Here is a 21,071-nt window from a genome sequence, read left to right on the forward strand (position 1 = left end):
GATCTGTGTTCAGTGCAGTGGTACTGACCTTAAGTATCTTTATTTAACATAGGATTTTTCTAGCCATGACATTTGTATACACTTGCAGAAAAAGGCAATTATTTCTATATGCTTTTTAACACCAATTAAGATTTATATAGTGTGATTTTTATCCTTACTTATTATGATAAGTAGGAAGGCAAAGAGTTTATAGTAAACATGAACAATAACTAACATCCCTCAAATTTCATTTGCATGGTGCTGGCCTATCTGATGTTGAACTATGTGTAAACTGGGGTAAAATCACTGGCAGCTTGTAAAAAAATAAATTGTAACCACATCTTTCTCCTTATTCTAAAAGAAATTCCAGATGGATTAATGATTTAAATGTAAAAAAGAAAACTATGGATTCTGGGGACATGGGAACCTGAATAGAGCTCCCCTCTTCTCTACTCCCAACCTCAAGCTATTTACTTCACCTGAGCCAAGTGATGCTCAACTAGAGCTGAGAGGCTCTGGGTTCTGTAGGGGTCCCAGAAGAAATAACTGGTGTGGGGCCCCCTTCCCATGGGCTGGGAGAACAGCACTGGAACTCAGAGGGGAGAACTGATAGGTCCAGGGAAGAAGCTGATCTTCAGAAATCTGTGGACATATAGAGAGCCCAAGAAATAAACAAGTTTCCTCCAGGCATCTCAGCAGGGGCTGACAGATTTTTCTTATACCTAAGTCTGGGGGTGACAGAGATCCATTTGCTCATTACCATTTATATGATTCTATCATTTAAAATACTTCACTAACCACACTTGAGCCCCCAGCCAGCAAAGAAAATAGAATGGCTCATCAAACAGGAGAGGGGTGCTGAGAGTATCCAGAAGTACAGATAGGCAGAAGAATCAGAACAGAAACCTAAAGAAAAACATTGCTAGGAGATAGATAAGTATCTCAATGAAAGAGGTAAGGACTTCTAGAGATATTCATATCATTCAAATAATTCAGAAACTTTCAGAAACTTTCTCAAGCTAAGAGCACATGACTTTTAAACAAAAAATTTTGAAAAATGATTTAAAGTAGAGCATATCTCTGTGATTCTTATAACTTGGAAAATAAAGTTGAAGAAAAACTCAAAATGCAGAGCCAAGATGGCAGAGTGAGATGTTTCAGGGCTCTGTCCCCCCAGAGAAGCTTTGAATAACCAGCAAGAACTGGCAGAAACAGCTTAAAGTTCCAGAATATAGTTAAGACTGCAGTAACAGCATCAAGTGCCGAGTCAAGAAAAAATCTATTTAAAAGCAGTAAGATTTGCTGGCCCCAATCCCACCCCTCACTAGCGTGGTGCGGCGCCCACATTACCGGTGCCGGTTCCCTGATTCTGGTTCAGGAGCGAGCCCGGTAACCCCGTGCACATACCGGGAGCATGTAGATCCCGCCCAATCTGTTTGGTGGGAGTCTGAGGGACTTGCTGTGCCAGAATTAGCCCAAGTGTAGAAGGCAGTTCTCAGAACTCTCCTACTGAATGCTGGGAAAGCAGTCAAGCGGCTGCCTGGGGCAAGGGATTGCTGACTATAAAATATAAAGTGCAGTGCCTGGGACCCTGAGGGAACTATTTCCTAAGTAGAGGGGGCATATGTGTCTGTGTAAACAAGGGAATTCCTAGGACCACACTCACATGCCCCAGACAAGACTTACACAGAAAGGATCAGGGAGGGCCCTACACCTTGGCCTGGAGCTATTCTCTAAACTGACTGAATGGATAAGCCCAGGACAGCATTACACTGGTCATCTGAACAGACTGGGAAAGGTGTCCCCACCTACCTTTTTTCCCTTTTTGTTAGCACCCAGCTTTCAAGGAACACTCTGTTATAATAATAGCTGGACATAACGTTAAGGAACAGATGACTCAGAGCCTAAATTCCAGTGAAAGCACATCAAAATATCAAAATGCCCAGGTTTCAAAAAAAGATTACAAAACATACAAAGAAAGAGGAAGCAAAGGCCCAGGCAAAAGAGAAGATGGGAGCCTTAAAAACCATCAGTGAGGAGGATCAGACCTGGGACATACCAAAGACTCAAATAAATGGTCCAAAGGGACATTATTGGGATATATGGAAAACTGGAATATAAACAGTAAGATTTGTATCAATGTTAAATTTCTTGAACTTGGTAAGTGCACTTAAGAAAGTCACATAAGTGAATATCCTTGTTCTTAGGAAATGTGCACGACAGTAGTAAGTTCAAGAAGCATGATATACACAACCTACATCGAAGTGGTCAGCAAATGGATTGATAAATAGGCCATGGCAGATTGAGACTGTATGTACCCCAGAATATCATGTTTTAAAGTGGTTCATTTGTATTGTAACTAGGGCCTTTTGATTAGGTTACTTTAAGGTAAGACCCAGGGTGGGTCTCAATCCTCTTATTGGAGTCCTTTATAAATGGGATGAATACAGACAGAAAGTCAGAGAAGCTGAGAGAAAAAGCCAGGGAAGCCAGCAGCTTCCCAGACTAGAAGGGAGACTAACAGACGCCACCACATGCCTTGCGATGTGATAGAGGAGTCCAGAAGCACGGGCAGCTGGTCAGCCGGTCTTCAGAGAAAAAGCATCACCTGATGAGGACTTGAGTTGGACATTTTTCTCAGCCTCAACACTGTAAGCTTGTAAGATAATAAATCCCCATTGTAAAAGTCACCCCATTTCTGGTATATTGCATTTTGGCAGCCTATCAAACTAAATCACAGGTAGATGGATAGATAGAATAATTCAGCAAACACGGAAAAAAGTAGATACGGGAATCTGGGGGATAGAGGTATGCTGGAGTTCAATGGATGGGGCTTGTATTTTTTGTAAACTGTCCTGTAAATTTGAAAGAGTCAAAAAGTTAAGAAAAAAAAGACAATATATTCCAGAAAATATCTGTACCACCACAATTTTCAATAAATGTCTGGGTATCTTTATTTAAAAAAATGCAGAGCCAAAATATAAAGAGATAGAAAACATGTGAGAAAGGATAAGAGCCTTTGAGGGTAGATCAGGGAGCTTAACATGTTCATAACAGAAATTTCAGGAGTAGAAAAGTAGTTTAAGGTTAAATTCACTAAACAGTTGGAATAATAAGAGTTAAATAAATAATGGAAGAAAGAGTCTGTGAGGTGAATAAATAACGGTGGTGGCGGCAGCAGCTGCTAAGACTTATACTTTCTATATGCCAGGCACTGTTCTGATCACTTTTTAAGTGTTAATTCCTTTGATTCCCAAAAGACCCTAGGGATACTATTATTATTTTTAGTATGCAAATAAGGAGAGGCACAGAGATGTTGATTTATTGCCTGAGGTTTCCCAGCTGGTAGTGGTGGAGTCACAGTTAGAACCCAGGCAGTTAGTTATATTCATCACATTCCTGGCTGAAGAAAAAAGGCGCATATGGAGGCATACCTGGGGGTCTTAAACTTTAGGAGGAAAGAGAAAAATTTTATAAGTTTCCAAACAGAAAGAATGAGTTATCTATGAAGAAAGAGAAAAATCAGACTGGCACAGGACTGCTCATCTTTAACACTGGAAGCTTAAAGATAATGGAATAACATCTACAGACCTCTAAGAGAAAAGGACTGCAAATCAAGAATCTTATACTCAGTCAATACAGCACACCTTTGTCAAGATGAAAGGAAGAAATCTGAGGATGCAGAAGCATTCAGACAGTATACGATTCAATATCACATCTGATCAAATAAACCAGAGCAGAGACCTCAAATGGGGAAAGAAGAAAGCAAAAGGGGTGAGGAATACAGTCAAGTGTGTCTGACATAACACTGAAGTCTCTCATTGAAAGACACAGGCTCAGAGTAGTATGAAAAATAACAGAGCTATGTGTTTTTCTTGCAAAGCAATAAAAGTTGAAAATGAAGTAGGAGCAAAGAAATACTAAGCAAACAAAAAAAAAGGAGTTAAAATATTAAAAGACATGGTGGAATTAAAGTTTAAACTCACTAAACAGAACAAAGAGTACTTCACGTTATGAGGTGGTACAATCCCCAATGAAGCAGTAGCAGTCACACACACATGTAACAAACCATGTTGCGGTTAAATAAGGAAACACCTAATAAAAATGTAAGACTTAAAGAATATAAGAATGTAAGATTTTGAAATATTTTTTTGAGAAACAGATATGTAGCAAAATAGTTAAATGATGACAGAAAGAACATCTTTTAACTAGAAAATATAATTGTGTTCTTCTGTCCATGGAATATTTATAAAAATTGAATAAGAACTTTGTTGCAGGGAAGCAGATTTGGCTCAACTGATGGAGCATCTGCCTACCACACAGGAGGTCCAGGGTTCAAACCCAGGGCCTCCTGACCTGTGTAGTAAGCTGGCCCACGTGCAATGCTGATGTGTGCAAGGAGTGCCGTGCCACACTGGGGTGTCCCCTGTGTAGGGCATCCCCACGCGCAAGGAGTGCACCCCGTAAGGAGAGCTGCCCAACACGAGAAAAAAAGGGCAGCCTGCCCAGGAGTGGCACTGCACACATGGAGAGCTGATGCAGCAAGATGGCACAACAAAAAGAGACACAGATTCCTGGTGCTACTGAGAAGAATACAAGCGGACACAGCAGAACACACAGTGAGTAGACACAGAGAGCAGACAATGGGGAACAGGGTGGAGGGGAGAGAAATAAATAAAAAATAAATCTTTAAAAAAAGAAATTGGTTGCAGAAAAATGTAATAAAATTTTAAGAAGTAGAGGTTTTACCGGTCACATTTTCTGATTGTAAGTCAACAAGCAATAAAAAGTAAAAGGCCTTTTAACTCAGCATTATCCACAGACAGAATATGCTCAGAAATACTACATTATCTGAAAATAAATCACCTTAGCAGTCTGTAAGTATGACGGCTAAAAAGGAAAAAAAAAAAGGAAGGAATGAACCAATCAACCCCAACACCCATCAATGAGAGACTGGGTAAATTAATTTTGGAAAGGACAATGCCATTAGCAAGGCTGAAAACCTTTTCCTTACCTTAATTTCAGCAAGAGAGGCCATTGCCCATGCTACGGTGGATCGTAGTCCTGCTGTCTTGATATAAGTTCTGCTGGCCAATGGAACCCTGTACAGAGAACTTGGTTACAGACCAAATATTACTCTATCTTAAAGAACATGATGGAAATAAAAACAATTAACTTGCCCATCCCCGCATATAATTTCAACATATTCATCAACATACACTAAAAGCAGGAGTTTTTAACCTTTTTGTTCCACGGACCCCTTTGCCAGGCAGGTGAAATGAATTCTACTGTTATTTATTTATTGTATACATTCCTAAGTGAAGGAAATGTTAGATTTCAGTTAGAGCTCAGGGGAAATAAAGATAACAAAGGTGATTTTTTTCAGTTCAAGCTCATCGACCCCTTGAAATCTTTTCAAATTGGTGGTGTCTGTGGACTCCTGACTAAGAACCCCTGCACTAAAGTATTCCCTAGGACAGAGACTATTTTAATCTTACGAAGTATCTTGTCTAATTGGTACTTTGTCTAACCGACCAGTGTGGTACTTCAGAAAGGTAAAATTTTTCAGACAATTAAAATTTACACACTTACATATTTAATTTCTAAAAGTTTAAGTATGTAAGAAGGAATTCTTTCTAGAGTGCTTATTATGTATTTCTGTCTTTCTCAGGTGGTTGAGTGCCTATTTCTCATGTATGAGGTCCTGGGTTCAATCCCCTGTTCCTCCTTGAAAAACAAAACAAAAAAACAACAAAAAACACATATTGTACTATGATATAGGTGTAATATGGGAAGTAAGGCTGAATGGATATTAACCCCTGAAGTTTGTTTTCTAGAAAAAGTCCCTTTGTAAGTTTGCTTTTTGCTCATTTGCATCTTTCTCAAAAAAAAAAAAAAAAAAAAGGAAATGAAAGGTGACACTGCACTGTATAATATAAATTATTGAATTAAAGGCTGAAACAAACATCTCTCAAATTAGTTCACTGGTCTCCATTATTTATCAGTTCATACTTCATCATTCACCTCATCATTGCCACTGTGTAGAGAGGTTTGCTAGAAATATTCAAAATATCTTATTTTCTACTTATCTAATGCAATGAACAAGTGGCATCTCTTTGGAAATCTCAACGCACTTTTCTATTTCACTTGCACAATCTGTTGGTAAGATTCTAAGGCATAATTTCAAGAACTTGTACTAGGATGTTTTTGGCTAGGCTTATTCCAAAACTACTAAGAAGATTCTTCTACAAATATTACTCAAAGTCGCAGTGTTTTCTATATAGTCCTTTAAGAATTTGAACAAAATACCAGGAAAATAGTAAACATTGATTTCTTTCATCACTAATCATCTTTGACTTTATTTCCAATTTTCTTGTTTTGTAAATAGTTATTGCAAGTCCCTTAATATCTTAGAATGAATGATGTATTCCTTTTAAATGAAAGTATAATTGCCTATTTACTATTATAATGAAGAAGCTCCACATGGTAAATCCTTTTTAATAGTTTCTTCAGGAAATAACTCATAATTGTATATAATACTGTAGACATAGACTTGGAGTCACAGAGGTGAAGTGGCAGGTGGAGAGGCCATAAAATGTTTTGGTTAATGATGCTTCCCTCCACAGGGAAAGTAAGCTCTGTGATTATCTTGCTATAAAACACAATTGTTAAAAACAGAGTTGTTAAATTACTTTTCACTCTAGATACCAAAAACAAAACTCAAAAGGAAAACAGTCTTCTTCTTTTATATAGTACAAAATACTTTTGTGAGCAGTAGGGATTTATGTGAAACCTTTGATAGTTTTGATAATTAAGTGTATAGCTTTACTAAGGGAAGTTTTATGGGTGCTAATTCCATTAATATGTGACATAACTAACAGGTTTTTAAAATATAATTTATCTGTACAATGGAATATTATTCAGCCATAAAAAGCAATGATGTTTGATACATGCTACAACATGTACATGTGAACATTGAAGATATGTTGGGTGAAATAGGCCAGACACAAAAGCAGATATTGTATGATTCCACTTACATGAAATAACTAGAATATGCAAATTCAGAGAGATAGAAAGTAGAGATAAGGTTACCATGGGCAGGGGGAAGGAGGGGAACTGGGGTGTTATTGTATAAATGGGTGCAAGGTCTCTGTTTAGGGTGATGGAAAAGTTTCAATAATGTATGGCGATGGTAGCACAACATTGCAAATGTGATTAATGCCACTGAATTGTATGCTTGTGAGGGACTGAGATGGGAAATTTTATGTTGTATATCTGTTAGAACAATTGAAAAAAAAAGAGATAATGACAATACAGTCCATGACCCTGAACTGGATCTAAAATGAAGAAGAAAATGCCCAAAAGGACATTACTGGAACAAGTACAAAAATTGGAATATTGACTGTATGCTTTACTTCAAGGTTAAATTTCTTAAACTTGACAACTGTACTTAATATGGTTATATAAGTTAATATCCTTGTTCTTAGGAAACATACATGGAAGTACTAAATAGTAGAGGAGTATATATACAATATACTCTTAAATGTTGAGAAATAAGATAGAATGATATAACAAATATGGCAAAATGTTGAAAGTTGGTAAACCTGGATAGGAAGTATACTGGAGTTTTCTGTATTATTTTTGTATTATGTTTGCTACTAAGCTGTGAGTCTGAAATTATTTCAAAATAAAAAGTTAAAAAAAAAGTAAACAGGTTCCTATTTCACTTAAACCTGGAAAAACTTATCTGCAATTATTTAACAAAAGAGACCCATTATATCAGTATAACAAAATTATCCAGGGGACAGCCAGGGTTTGGAAAGAAACTTCCTAGGAATAAAAATAATTCTTGACTTTCATAGAATTTGGTCATTTTTTTTCCTGAAAACTTTCTACTTTATTTTCAAACATTTTAAACAGATACAAGAAATCATTTTCCCACCCTATTTAATATTTACAGGTTTCCTTGGTTGGGAAGAAAAAGCCAAAATATAAGCAAGCCTATGTAACTTGTCTATATCCCATTTATCTCCCCTGGTCCCACTATATTCACGAAAATATGGCTTACTACTGTTTCCTCCTCTTGCCCTTCCAGCAGATGAGCCAGGCTGCAGAGGAGAAAACCATAAAGTGTCACAATGAGTTTGCTTTGCTTTTTTCCATCCATCAGATCATACTGAGCCTGGCAGAGAGCTGGAACTTAGAATGTGGAATGAACAAGCTGGATGAGATGAATAAAAGATTAATGAGTAGTAGTTAAAGGAAATAAGAAAGACCTTTTGTGAATGGGCAGTATTGTACAGTGAGAAACTGAGTTCCCTAAAAACTTTCTCCAACTATTTATTTACATATATTTTAAAATTAAAAGAAATTAAAAAAATTTAAACAGTTACTATTAAGTGAACACTAAACCCAGCTGTTTATAGCATGAGATATTTTAAAAAGCCAATCAGGGAATTTAATTCCTTTATGGCACCAGTGTTCTAGTTAAAATATCGTTTTTATTTGGTGTTATTTCCATTTTATTCTACTGATGCAGTCTCTTGTGAGCCAGAAAAGTGACTTTAGCAATTCTATGAAAACCAGCAATTTCTTGAGTTTCTTAATAGAGAGGCTGACGCCTTGGAAATCAAGTCAGTTCTCCACAAGGAACTGGCTTCTGCTCCGCTTCTCGCTCTCCCTTAGGTAAGCAAGCATGTGCTTCCGTCTCCTCCAGGTGACCTTTACGCCATACTCCTCTACAGGAGTGTCTTTAACTGGAGCAGCTCCAGGCCCTGTGCTCTTGGGAGTACTGGTGTGAAAGGAGCAGCTTGGAAGGCTGTTTTTCTTCCAGGCAGGGTGAATGGGTTCTTCTTTCACACAAGGTTCAGACTCCAGGGTCTGGGTATCAGGTAGGATGAATACATAAGCTGGGCTTTGTGGTACATGCACTGACAGTTTCCCACTGCTTTGGGGACTGAAAGCTGGAACTTAGTGGCCTTCTGGAAATGTCTTTTTCCAATTGACATCTAAACTCTCAAGGTTAGATGTGGAAGCCTAGAAGTGGCAGATTTTAGACTTGGATGTCTTGCCTGGTCTCCAAGATGATGTTTCTGGCTGAGGCAATACCCAGAAGTGGGGGTGTTGTGGTCAGTGGGCTTGGTGGACACCTGTCTTGTGTGGGTGATGGGGAGCTGGGGAGATCCAGAGTAGTGTTTGGGGCCCTCCAGTGGTTGCTGCCGAAATAGCAGCTGGGCTTTCTGGAATTGTTGGATGCATTTTTTTTTCTGGGCAGCACCAATAGCTCAATGAAGAGCAGTTAGCAACTACAGGATGCTGGTTGCAATCAGGTGGAGGGAGAGGCTCCAATTCCAACCATGTCCGCCAGCTACTCTCAGGCCTCAGATGCGTTCCCACCCAGAATACAGAGACCCAGCCATCGTTTTAATCAGATTTTAGCTGCCTTTTACATAATCAAAAATGCATGTGATCCTTGATCCTCTTCTCCTTGGATGTGTTTCTTCTTTTCTCTTACACACCATCTATGGTCAGCAGAATACACCCTAATCTACATCTCTAACCTAGATTTGCTACCTGAAGTCTTCTTTCAAATATGTGTTTGGGTGTTTTTTACCAGGAGGTTAAATACTGCAAATTCAACATATATATACTGAACATCCCATCTTCTTTCCCTGTATTTATTATCTCAGGCATATTTCTTCTTTATAATCATATGCATAATTTTTCATTTATATATTCATTATCTTAATCTACATCTCTAGACTTCACTTGACACCTGAACTCCAGATCTGTATCTTTAAATATCTACTTAGACATTTTTCACCAAATACACTTTCTCTTTTTTTTTTTTCCTTCTCTGTGTCTTCTATCTCAGTGACTGACACCAGTATCACTATTTGCCAAGATCAGAAATCTGGGAGTTATTCTAGACTCCTTAATAATTATTTCATGGTCTTCTTTTTGCTACTGCCAATTTTGTCTTAATTCAGTTCCACATCATTCATTGCCTGGACTATCATAAAGAGTTCAGCCCCTCTCTCTGCCTCTTTTTATTTCCCTCTCATTTTTAAATATCTTTTTGGCAATTTTTCAAAATCACAAATCTGATCACACCACTCTTCTGATTAAAATTCTTATTGCTTTTAGAATAAAACCCAAGCTGTTTAGAATGGCTTAAAAGACTCTTCAAGACTGGTTTCTAATTATTCACTCTCATTTTCTACCACCTCCCTATGCAATTCCTGTTCCATCTGTACGGAACTACTCGCCACCCCCTACACAAATGAAGCTTGTTAACACCAGTTATTCCTTCTCATGTCCAGTTGTCAAACTCTTACCTTCTATCCTTCAGGTCTCTACTTAACTGATTCTCTTTGATGGTCACAGGATCACCCACCCTCCATCAGAGTTAGACCCTCTTTCTCAACTCTAGTACAGCATTTATCACACCACTAGACTGAATTCCTTGAACTGAACAACCATCTTATTAATCTTTAAGCTTTGGGTACCTGAAATGATGCTTGGCATATAGTAATTACTCAACAGCTATTTCAATTGAAATTAATTGAATGAATTAATCTTACTTAAGTGAATACTTCTTCCCTTCCTTCCCTAGTTGCTACACTGTTTAAAAAATATAATAATGGAAAGTTATTCAGCACTTACTGTATCCCAGAGATAGTATCAAGCATTTTCACATGGATTATCTGATTTAATCCTTACCAATTAGGTTATGAAGTAGGTACTATTATTTCCCTGATTTTACAGCAAAGGAAACTGATACTTTGCCTAAAGTTGCAGAGTTAATTTGTGGAGCTGAGAGAATGGTTCTTATTCACTACGTTCTACTATACTAGGTGATGTGAACAGTGTGGCATAGCTGTGTACAATTCATGCCCTATGGGATACTGATATCCAAATGGTTCTTTCCTACAATGAAAATAGAGCTCCAAATAACCAATGTCTTTAGGAACTACTAAAATAAACATTTTTATGTGACCCTCAAACTTCAAAGTTCTATCCTGTTTCATCACTTGTGGCTTTCTTCTGTTGTCAGGGTCACCAGGTATCAATTTCTTATCTCCAATGTTACTTCTTTGGTCTACTGCTGCTGTTTAATTCTTCATATATCCCCGTTTTCCTCATATACCAGCAAACTGTTCCTTTAGCCAACAGGAATCACTGAACCTGCTTCTGCCCTTTGCTGAGATATTTAGAACTGATGAATCACAGAGCATTCAATGTAATCTTATTTACAACCTGCTTATTCAGGGTCTGAGTCAATTTTCAGATGCATATCTCTTGTTGATAAAATTTTAGGTACATTACTAGTTATCTGAGATGTCATAAAATGACTTCTTGAGTATTTTTAGCAGGCATTCCAGTAATTTTAAATAAAATGTCATTCCTTTAAAAACAATGACATTGTTACAAATATATATGTTAACTTACCAAAACAGAACATGAACCTTAACATTTTTATAGATAATTAAAAATTTTAAAACATATTCTTTCATTTAGTGCTAAGAATCTAAACACATTAGAATTATATTCAGCATTTCTGAAAAGATGTTCCTTTATAAGTCAATTTTAGATAGATACTTTTAGATCCTTTTAGGGACCAAAGTATTTTAAAAAATGTTTAACTTTAGGAAATCTTAAAAAAAATTAGTTTCCTATTTTTCTGTTTTGTTATCTTTCTTATTCTTGCCTTGGTAAACATCAGTAATTATACTGGGATGAAATGTGGCCATCTTTCAGTTTCCCCCGTGCTTTCTGCCAGCTATTACTTCTGCTGCCACTGTATCTACTTTTATTGGAACTCCTTTTACCCCAGTTTTTACCTTGCAACGTTTAAACTATTATATATAGAATTTCAAAAGTCAGATAGGCAAAATTATTTAAATTAAGGTCAGTTTTAGAAATGCTTTGCAGGGGGCTCTATATAAGGCACTGGAGTGGCACAGCCTGGAAACTTTTAGGGTACATGAAGAGAGTGGCTTAGATTTGGCCTAAACTGACAAGGTAGTGGGGTAAGTGGGGGCCAATGGAAACCAATAGGGCAGGTGCACGAAGGCATATGATGACCTCAGGGGTGTTGGAAAGACAAGAAATTTTATTCAGCTCATGATCTTTGTAATCTAGAGCCTACCATATGACTAGCACAGCAAGAACCCAATCATTCAACATTTACAGAACATCTAAATGTCCTCAGCACTGTGCTAATCGAATGCTACAGCTTACCACTTGATGAAAGTTAGAACAATAATCTGAAGGCACTTTTTCTAAACATCCTGATTCTAGCTTGATGATATATGAGGTTGCACAAATGTGAGCTTAGGGCAGGTTTCCTAGCCCTTAAATATACAGGACTTTATGATCACTAAAAATACCCTATGACTAGAATCACCTAAAAAAAGGGTATCTAAATCACTTTATATTATGTCCATGGGGCTACGCAGATAAAATGTTTAAGATGTCAACAATATTTACATGCTCCCAAGAAAGTAGCAATCACTATTTTTATCCAACCAGGTCTTACTTCCCAAAGTACCTAAAAAAAGCACTTGTTGCATCAACATTCAGTAAGTATTTTAAAATAAAGAAATTAATTATTTGCATTTATTATAAGATACCCTAAGTACTAGGAGGAACTTGAAGATGTAAAAACTGGCAATAGGTTTCCACACTAAGAATAATGGAAATGAAATTAGGACAATGTACAAGGTGAATTTTAAGAACTATACTGTATTTTCCATTTTAATTAAAATTTCAAGATGCAACAGACTAAGACTTGTGGCTTAAATATGGGTCTATGAAAATCACTTAAGAGGAATAATTAGATATAATTTTCAATATTAATCATGTACCTCAATGGATTATTATGATCAAATCTTTCATAGCTCTATATGGTTAGATGCAATCTTATCTGCTAAACAAGCCCCTTGAAAACATTTTACTGACTCAAGTAAAGACCTCAAATGCCTTTAGTATTTGGGAGGTCTTTAGCCCTCTCTGTTGTGTCAACGTTAGGTACGATAAACAAAATGCATTAAGTTCTTAATTTTATAAAATCTCCTAAGAGACAATCCTGAAGCATAAAAAATAAGGATCTACCTGAAAACAGGAATCCCCACAATAGAGTAAATGTCATTTAGATGTATAAAGATCTGAAAGAACAAACACAGAAGTTAGAATGAACAGGAAATTTCATTACCAAATTACTGACAATTGGAAAACTAATTTTAGGCCTATACAACTTATATTTTAATAAGAAATTCCAAGGCGTATTTATATTTGAAAAAGTGTTCCATAATCTCTTTTTCTCAAGCCGAGACAAACTAAATTTTAGGTACATTTCATAGAAAAATTCTGAGGTCAATTTGGTAAACAAGTTATATGGAAAGTCATGTTATGAAGAACTCAAGATCAACTTTCTTCCCAAAGGTTCTTTGCGTTGTTGTAACTCAATCAGTCTTTGCAGCATTTAGACTAGAAAAGATTTCCTAAATCACCCTAACTCCCAAAAGATTCCAGGCCATGCAGGGTCTCCACAGCCTACGCAAACCACCTGGTTTACAGGGAGTTTTCTAAAGGCCATATGCAAAGGAGAAAGGAAGCCCATTTTTCAGTACCATTTGAAGTGAATTTCTTCTTCCCTTTATTTCCTTTCTTCGGTTAGGCCACAAAGATTTAAATGCCTTAAGTTATAGAGGGTAACCCGTGTGAGTTTTAAAAATAACAGTCTTTTTACTTTTGTAGTCTGATAAGGTTTATGGAATAGTCTAACTATGCTTTTTTGACCCCCAAGGGTATTTTGGTCCATGATTCTTTCGCCTCAAAGGTATTTTTAATATAAGAATTTTAATCAGAATTATGCCAATATTGATTAATTTTCATCAAAACAAAAAGAATTATCTGGGGTGAACTCCATTTAGCCAATTTAACTCCTTGATCATAGCTAAACTTTCTAATTTTTTATAATTTATACAATTTTAGCAAAAACTTTTTTGTTTATTGGGATTCTTTTCTAATTACAATTTATACCAAAGATTTGATACACATTGGTCTTGTTTTTACACATCAAATATTATTAAGAATCATGTCTCCTAATTAAGTTACTTTGCATGTGACCATTTTTTTCTATCAATTTTACAGAACAATTTTAAGATCTGATTCTTCTGTCAACTTTTAGCCTCAAATTTTACTGGGTGATTTTAGTGTTGTGAATTTTGTTTTGTGTGCATTATTTCTACCAATAATAGCTATTATTAATTTCAGTAAATGGCTAATTCATACTCAATTCACTGCGTTTATTTGAGCTTATCTATAAGAAAATTGTGAGTAGTTCTGAACCAGTGAGATGGAGTCAGGAGAGGAGAACTGTGAAGTGGAACTGGGGAGAAAACACTCAGGTCAAAACATTCTTGGGGTCAAAACATTCTACATGAAAGCAATGAAGGATATACACCAGTTGTTAACACTGGGAGTGGAAGAGAGGTAGGCAAAGAAAATGGATCAGATTTACTTTCATTTACTTTCATACATATTTGCAATGTATTGTTTCACTTGATACCACAAACAAATAATACTTTTTTTTTTTCTTTTAAAGGAGGTACCAGGGATTGAACCCAGGACCTTGTACACGGGAGGCAGGCATTCAACCACTGAGCTATATATACTTTCTACATTACTTTCTAAAAGTGAAAAGCACAAATAAATAAAATGAAAAATTACATAATACAAAATGTCCTGATTTATTTGGCCACCTATATTCCATTTTAAGCTAGATAACAAGTAAAAAAATTTATGAATTAATGAAACATGAAAATGACTAGTTACCTGCCAAATTGATAAAATGGTTTTCAAAAAATAGCAAAAAGCATCTTTATAGTTAGCATTTGTTTCCCATGTAAGTATTTGACTTGTCCCCTTTATAAAAGTAGTATAAACTCAATAAATGAATTTGGAAAACAGAAGGGGAAACCCCATAATTCCACAACCCTAACAAAACCACTCTTAACAATTTTTGGAATTTTGTACAGGCCTTTTGTTTTCATGTTTTTAAAATATTAGCAAGAATTCCTTATTACATATTATAGGGGTTGTAGAAATCACCATCTTTGCAACTTTATAATAAATGTTTTATTCCTCAGCTATGACTGAACAGCTCCATTCCAAAAATTCCTACCTGGAGAATAATGTTCACAGAGAAGACTGCTAGACAGAACTATTTGCACTCTTCTACTGCTAAAGAGAAAATAGACTTTTGGATCCATATAGATATGCTTTTAAAAACTCTAAAGTAAAATTTAAGAGTACAAAAAGAATAATTGACACTGTCTTTAAAGAATATGAAAAATATATTAAGTATATGAAATAAAATAAACATTTTTACCTCTAAATTTGGATTCCTCAAATCTGTTTTCCATCCAAATTGTTTCATAAGAGCAATTCCAATTACTCTTCCTACTTCCTGGAAAAGTAGCATGTAACAAGAAGCTAAGAATATGTAAATGAAAATGTTAAGTTTAAAAATAGGCAAAAACTAACAGAGACAGTAGGAAACTCTTGTCAGACTATGGAATGGTGATTTAGGGTTACGACAGGATGATTATTACACTAAAGCACATTTTCTTTAAGGCCAGTCAGTCTGCATTTTACTTTCCCTGCACCACAAACACAGCAATGGCATGAATGTCTACCCTCGTACTATCTCTACTCTAGCAGTTTTAGATACATGGAGTAACTAGACCAAGACGTGATAAATATGGTCATCCTGGGTTTTAAGCAATGGCTGCAAGCAGAGAGAGAACTACTGCAGCTGTTTAAAAATAATATTTAAAAATAAGAGATCAGTAGCATTATACTCAAACTTTAGGGTCTTTCTGATTTTAAGGTTGGCTAAAGGACCCCAGGCCCATGCCTTTATTAAGGGCCAAGCGATAAGGTCTTTTGATAGAAATGGTGGTGCTTGCTCTTCCCTGGGCTATTGAGAATGTTGAGTGCATTTGCATATGTGGAGTCCTGATGACAATCATGCATACAGGGCCTGCTGCAGAGTAGTAGTCAACAGACACTGAAGCAAACAGAAGAGAAACTCAAAGAAACTTAGAGCCATGAAATTAGGATTTCCAAAACCAAGGACTATGAGTTTAAGGGGACTATAAGGTAGAAAGTAAAAGAGTCACTACATGGGAAGTCATACCATTCTCCTTAAGCATTTGAGGAAGAGTTAAGAAGGAAAATGAATTTTTAAAGATATTTAATTATATGAGATTAGGGCCACTTTTCTATCTAGGCCTAGTTATCTGTCCCTGAGAATTTTTCACCTCATTTTAAATCAAAAGAGTAATTATTTAAAAAAATAGGAAATCACTCTGGGATGGAAACATACCTGTGCAGTAAAGGTCTTTCCAATAGCTCCACTGCAGCGACAAGAAACTCTGAAGGTCAAGTCATTCTGGTGCTGAGGGGCAATTGCTTTCTCTACATCACTCTGAAATGCTTCCTGAAAATTGTCTCTTTTACTGATAAAGTCCTTTTGCTCCAGTGTTTCTTCTTCTATTTGTTTTTCCAGCCGGCGTTCCCTATTCTCTGGTATCTCTTGCGTTTGTTCTGTTTTAAATTTTTTAGCAACGATGATTTCATTTTCTCCCACTTTTCTTTTTGATGGGTTAGAACCTCTTTGAGAAAGTTCTTCCTTTTCTCTGCCAAGTTCAAGAAGATTTTCCCAAATTGAAATGGCATTCAACCAACTTTCTGGGTCATCATTTATAAGTCTTTGCATTTCATTAAATATCTTTCCTAAAAAAAAAAATCTCAATTTATTCTATAATTCTATGTTTCAGCTTTAAACACTGTATATTATTCATTACCCCAAATTCCATTACATTTCTTTAAAATAATTTTTATTAAACAATTACATAACTAGTGACTTCACTTTCATTTCGAATGTATGAAATTTATAACAAGAATATTATGCAAAAAAAAGTTCATCCTTTTACGACATATACACACACCATTAAAACTGTTATTTTTCTCCTGGGTTGCATAACCTAAAATCACTAAATTCCCTGAAATTTATTTACACTCGCTCTCCCCTCCAGTGACCTTTCGGTAGTTCTTAACCCAGGCAGGCTCCTTCCTCAGGGCTTTGGCCCTGCCTGGTCGTGCCGGGGACACTCTTCTAGATGCTGGCATGGCTCATTTCCTCACCTCTGTGGTCTTTATGCAGTGAGGCTTCCCTGAACTTTCCAAAACTGCAACACACATTCCACCTCCCAGGCCAAACCTTGTATCCCTTCCCTATTTTTTTTTCCAAACATAGCTTCTTACTATTAGCTGACATACTACATTTGGTTTGTTTCTGTTGGTTTATTGTCCACCTCACTTTACATAAGCTCCATGAGGGTAGGGACTTTTAAAAAAATGTAATTTATTTATTTCCCCCCTCCCTTTCCTTCTCCCCCCACCCTACTGTTCTTTCTGTCATTCACTGTGTGATCTTCTGTGTCTGTTTCTCTTTTTGTCTTCTCTTCTCGTTTTTTCTCCTCTAGGATTCACAAGGATTTGATCCTGGGGACCTCTGATGTGGCGAGAGGTTCCCTGTCCCTGAGCCACCTCAATTTCTGCTGGGCTTCACCTTGAGTCTCCTCTTCATCTCTCTTTTGCTGCGTCCTCAACGTGCTGTGTGACTCACTTGTACAGGCACTGGCTTACCACATGGACACTTGGATGAGCACGTGGCTCACTGCACAGGCTCTCGCATAGGCACTTGGCTGGCCACATGAGCACTCACTCACGTGGGCACTCAGTTCGCTGTGCGGGCACTCGGGCTCACTGAGTGGGCACTGGCTCACTGTGCAGGCACGCTTTCTCTTTTTCTTTTTTTACCAGGAGGCCCCAGGGATCAAACCCGGGTCCTCCCATCTGGTAGGCAGAAGCCCTATCATTTGAGCTACATCCACTTCCATTTTTTTTTTTTCTTTGCTGCTGTGTCTCCAGTGCCTAGAAGTACACAGTAGGTGCTCAATAAATATCTGTGTAATAAATAAATGAATTCATTTCTCTAGACTATAAGTATTTTAAATATAAACATTTTGGAAGTGGAAATATTTGATAGCAGCATATTTATTACACCAAATCATACTGAGACTGCTAAATCTCTAGCTATGGGGGGATATATTTTAATGTAACTTAAAATACAGGAGTAAATGATGTTAAAGCTTTCCTAAAATACAGGAACTAAGAGTAGAAGAAGCTAGGGAATAAACTTAAAATTTCTGTAGAATTATTACATGATATTCAGCAAGATCACTCATTTGTCTTATGATAATATATGTATCTCTTCAATATATGTATCTACCTATCTTGGAAACAATGTTGATCTTGCCTATAAACCAAGTTTTAAAAAAATAGAATAAATGGCAAAACTCAGAACTCAGAAACTGAATGTCGGGAATATTTCATTTAGGACCACACAAAATTGGCACATACCTTAAAGCAAGTTTCCATAAAGCTGCACTTCAGATACAAAGCCCATTCATAATTTAGGGACTGCCAGCACATTCAACATAATTTAATTTTTTCTTGATGAAGAGGGATTATCAAGATGATCCAAGAATAATTACTGAAATGCCATAAAGATGAGAGAGTGTGGAACACTGGGACAAAACTATATTGACTCCATAGTATAATATGATGGGATTTGCTTTAAAATAATTTTTTCCTGTTCTGCCTGGGTTTCTTGCTATTTATATCTTTTTTTTCTTGAAATAGTTTATTACAGACTTTATAATTACATGATCTCGTGCAAAATCAGCAATCAAAATGAAGTTTAAGGCAGCTTTCTACTAAAGTATTTGACCCTTCTTTGCCAGTAATTCTTTAGTTATTTTAGTAGCATATTTTTAAAAATTAGGGAGTAGACAGAAGATTATGCCCCTTTTAGCTTTAACACTTTATGAATGGATTAAAAACATTCAAGCTCCCTCAAGTCTGAAATTTTACTGTGTAGAATTTTTTCCAATTATATCACTAATCAATAATTTACAAGGTGATAGGTTTTAACGAATTTATTAAAATAATGTCCTTTAGCTTTGTATTAGTCAGCCAAAGAAGTCCTGATGCAAAATACCAGAAATCTGTTGGTTTTTATAAAGGGTATTTATTTAGGGTAAAAGCTTATAGTTCAACTCAAGGTACCATAAGAGGTACTTTCTCACCCAAGTCAGTTGCCATGTGTTGAAGTAAGATGGCGGGCCTGGTCTCTCCTTCCTTCTTCCTCTTAAGGCTCTGTAGGCCCAGCTTCTTCTGATCTAAGCTGTAGACTGGCATTGGGTTTGTTTCTTTCTGGGCTTCCTCAGCTCAGTTGCTCTGTTCTCTTCAACTGCAAACTATCAGACAAATGGCTCATCTTTCTTCCTGGGGCCACAGGATCAGTTTTCTCCTCTGCTGCATCTATGGAGCTCTCTTTCTTCCTGTGCTTTTTTCTGTGTCTTCTTGAGTGAGTTTCCATTTATACCCGCCCACCAAGGGAGCAGGGACTTAACCTGAGTTACACCCTACTGATGTGGTTGAATCAAAGCCCTAATCTTAACGTAATTTAATCAGACATTTCAGCTTAATCTAATACAATCAAAGGGGATCATGCCCAGAGTAAGACCAGTTTACATACATAAGCTCTCATTTTGGAATTCATAAATAATCTCAAACTGCCACAGGCTTATTACAGATTCTCAATCCAAATAAATGCAAATGACCGTTCATATCTCTAGTGAAGGTACCTGATAAATCTCAAAGAAGAAATGTGGCTTAGAACACTAAAATCTCTGAACAGAGGTAGCAGACTGCAGAGAGGAGACTGACTACTACAATTAGGCAATAATTAATATTCAAGAAATACAGTAAAATACATAATTAATGACCCCACAGGCATGAATGAATCTTAAGAATGTGAAATGACTACATATTAATTATCAAGCAGAAAACTTTGGAGTATAATATATCAAGTGGGTAAAAGCAATGGGCATATACCATACCTTTACTTACAGAAGAAACAGTCAGTGGAAACTGCTTTTTAATCAGCAAAAATAATCTTTCTGCAGATTTTAATTTCTTCAGCATATTCAAATCAGAACAGGTGGTGAAAAAAACCTTTCCTGAGATATACTCAACCTAGAGATACAAATAGATATTAATGTAGCCCAATGTCTGAATAAGAACTTTTTCCTTCCTTCCACCTTAAAACATACCTTCTAGATTAATAGTAAGAAAAAGAACCATTTCTAGTATGTACTGCTTGTCAGGCACTGTTCTAGGCACTCAATACATTTTCTCCCCTCATCTTTATAACAACCCTTTAAGGTAGATTTTATCAACCCCATTTTACAGACTAGGAAATTGAGGCTTAGAGAGGTTAAATAATTTGCATAAGGTTACACAGTCAATGTAATCTGTTTTATGCTACCTTTTGTAAAGTACAGACACACACCCACACACACAACCCAAAAATATACTCAATAACTATATTACACAACCTCACACACTATTTAAAAGTAAGCAAAGGAAAGGTACAATGCCTAGGACAAATTAGGTGTCTAGTTCAAGGTTAACATCATCAATGGATACTTATTAAGTACTTACCTTTTGAGCATACATCCTAAAGTTGAAAATAATTTAATAGACATACACAGTAAAATGTAAAACTTTAAGATGAAAATGCAATTTAAATCCAGAAGGAAACTCAAAAGTTTCAATACTATAATGCACTGATAAGGTATAGGAACAGTAAGTAGCACTAAGTATAGAAACCCACATTAGTGTAAGTCTTGGGGAAGAATACTTTATGACTTGGAATGAAAGATTCTGACAAAAGAAAGAACAAAGGACAAGATAAAGAGAAAGGAGTGAAAACCTGACTGAAGTGAATTCTAAGTGAGCATAGAAACATATGCTATATTTTGGTGATTGATGGTGTCAGTTGGACTGATGGTGAAGTACCTTAGGCCAGCCTGACAAATGGCCATGAAAACTTGAGTACCACATATTGGCAATAGTCAACCATTATAGACTTTTGATGAAAACTGTGA

The 21,071-nt window shown here is 36.4% G+C and overlaps 1 protein-coding gene and 1 pseudogene across 5 annotated transcripts in view; both read right to left on the reverse strand.

The window, feature by feature from the left end:
- The window catches only part of THUMPD2 (THUMP domain 2 tRNA and snRNA guanosine methyltransferase), a 56,420-nt gene that overhangs the window by 21,355 nt on the left and 13,994 nt on the right, over positions 1–21,071 (reverse strand). For 4 of the 5 annotated variants that reach the window (XM_004480199.5, XM_004480198.4, XM_071208786.1 and 1 more), the window contains exons 2-6: positions 20,022–20,157; positions 16,376–16,785; positions 15,377–15,454; positions 13,096–13,148; positions 4,994–5,081 (exon numbers count right to left, since the gene is read on the reverse strand). In XM_004480199.5, the coding sequence (XP_004480256.1) occupies positions 4,994–5,081; positions 13,096–13,148; positions 15,377–15,454; positions 16,376–16,785; positions 20,022–20,157 (765 nt within the window). Of the gene's footprint in view, positions 1–4,993; positions 5,082–13,095; positions 13,149–15,376; positions 15,455–16,375; positions 16,786–18,477; positions 18,611–20,021; positions 20,158–21,071 lie in introns of all 5 variants that reach the window. The other variant, XM_071208787.1, reaches the window with a different exon arrangement.
- LOC139436789 (RAD9, HUS1, RAD1-interacting nuclear orphan protein 1 pseudogene) lies at positions 8,513–10,229 on the reverse strand (annotated as a pseudogene).

Source organism: Dasypus novemcinctus, chromosome 17, assembly GCF_030445035.2.
Source record: "Dasypus novemcinctus isolate mDasNov1 chromosome 17, mDasNov1.1.hap2, whole genome shotgun sequence".
Taxonomy (NCBI): domain Eukaryota; kingdom Metazoa; phylum Chordata; class Mammalia; order Cingulata; family Dasypodidae; genus Dasypus; species Dasypus novemcinctus.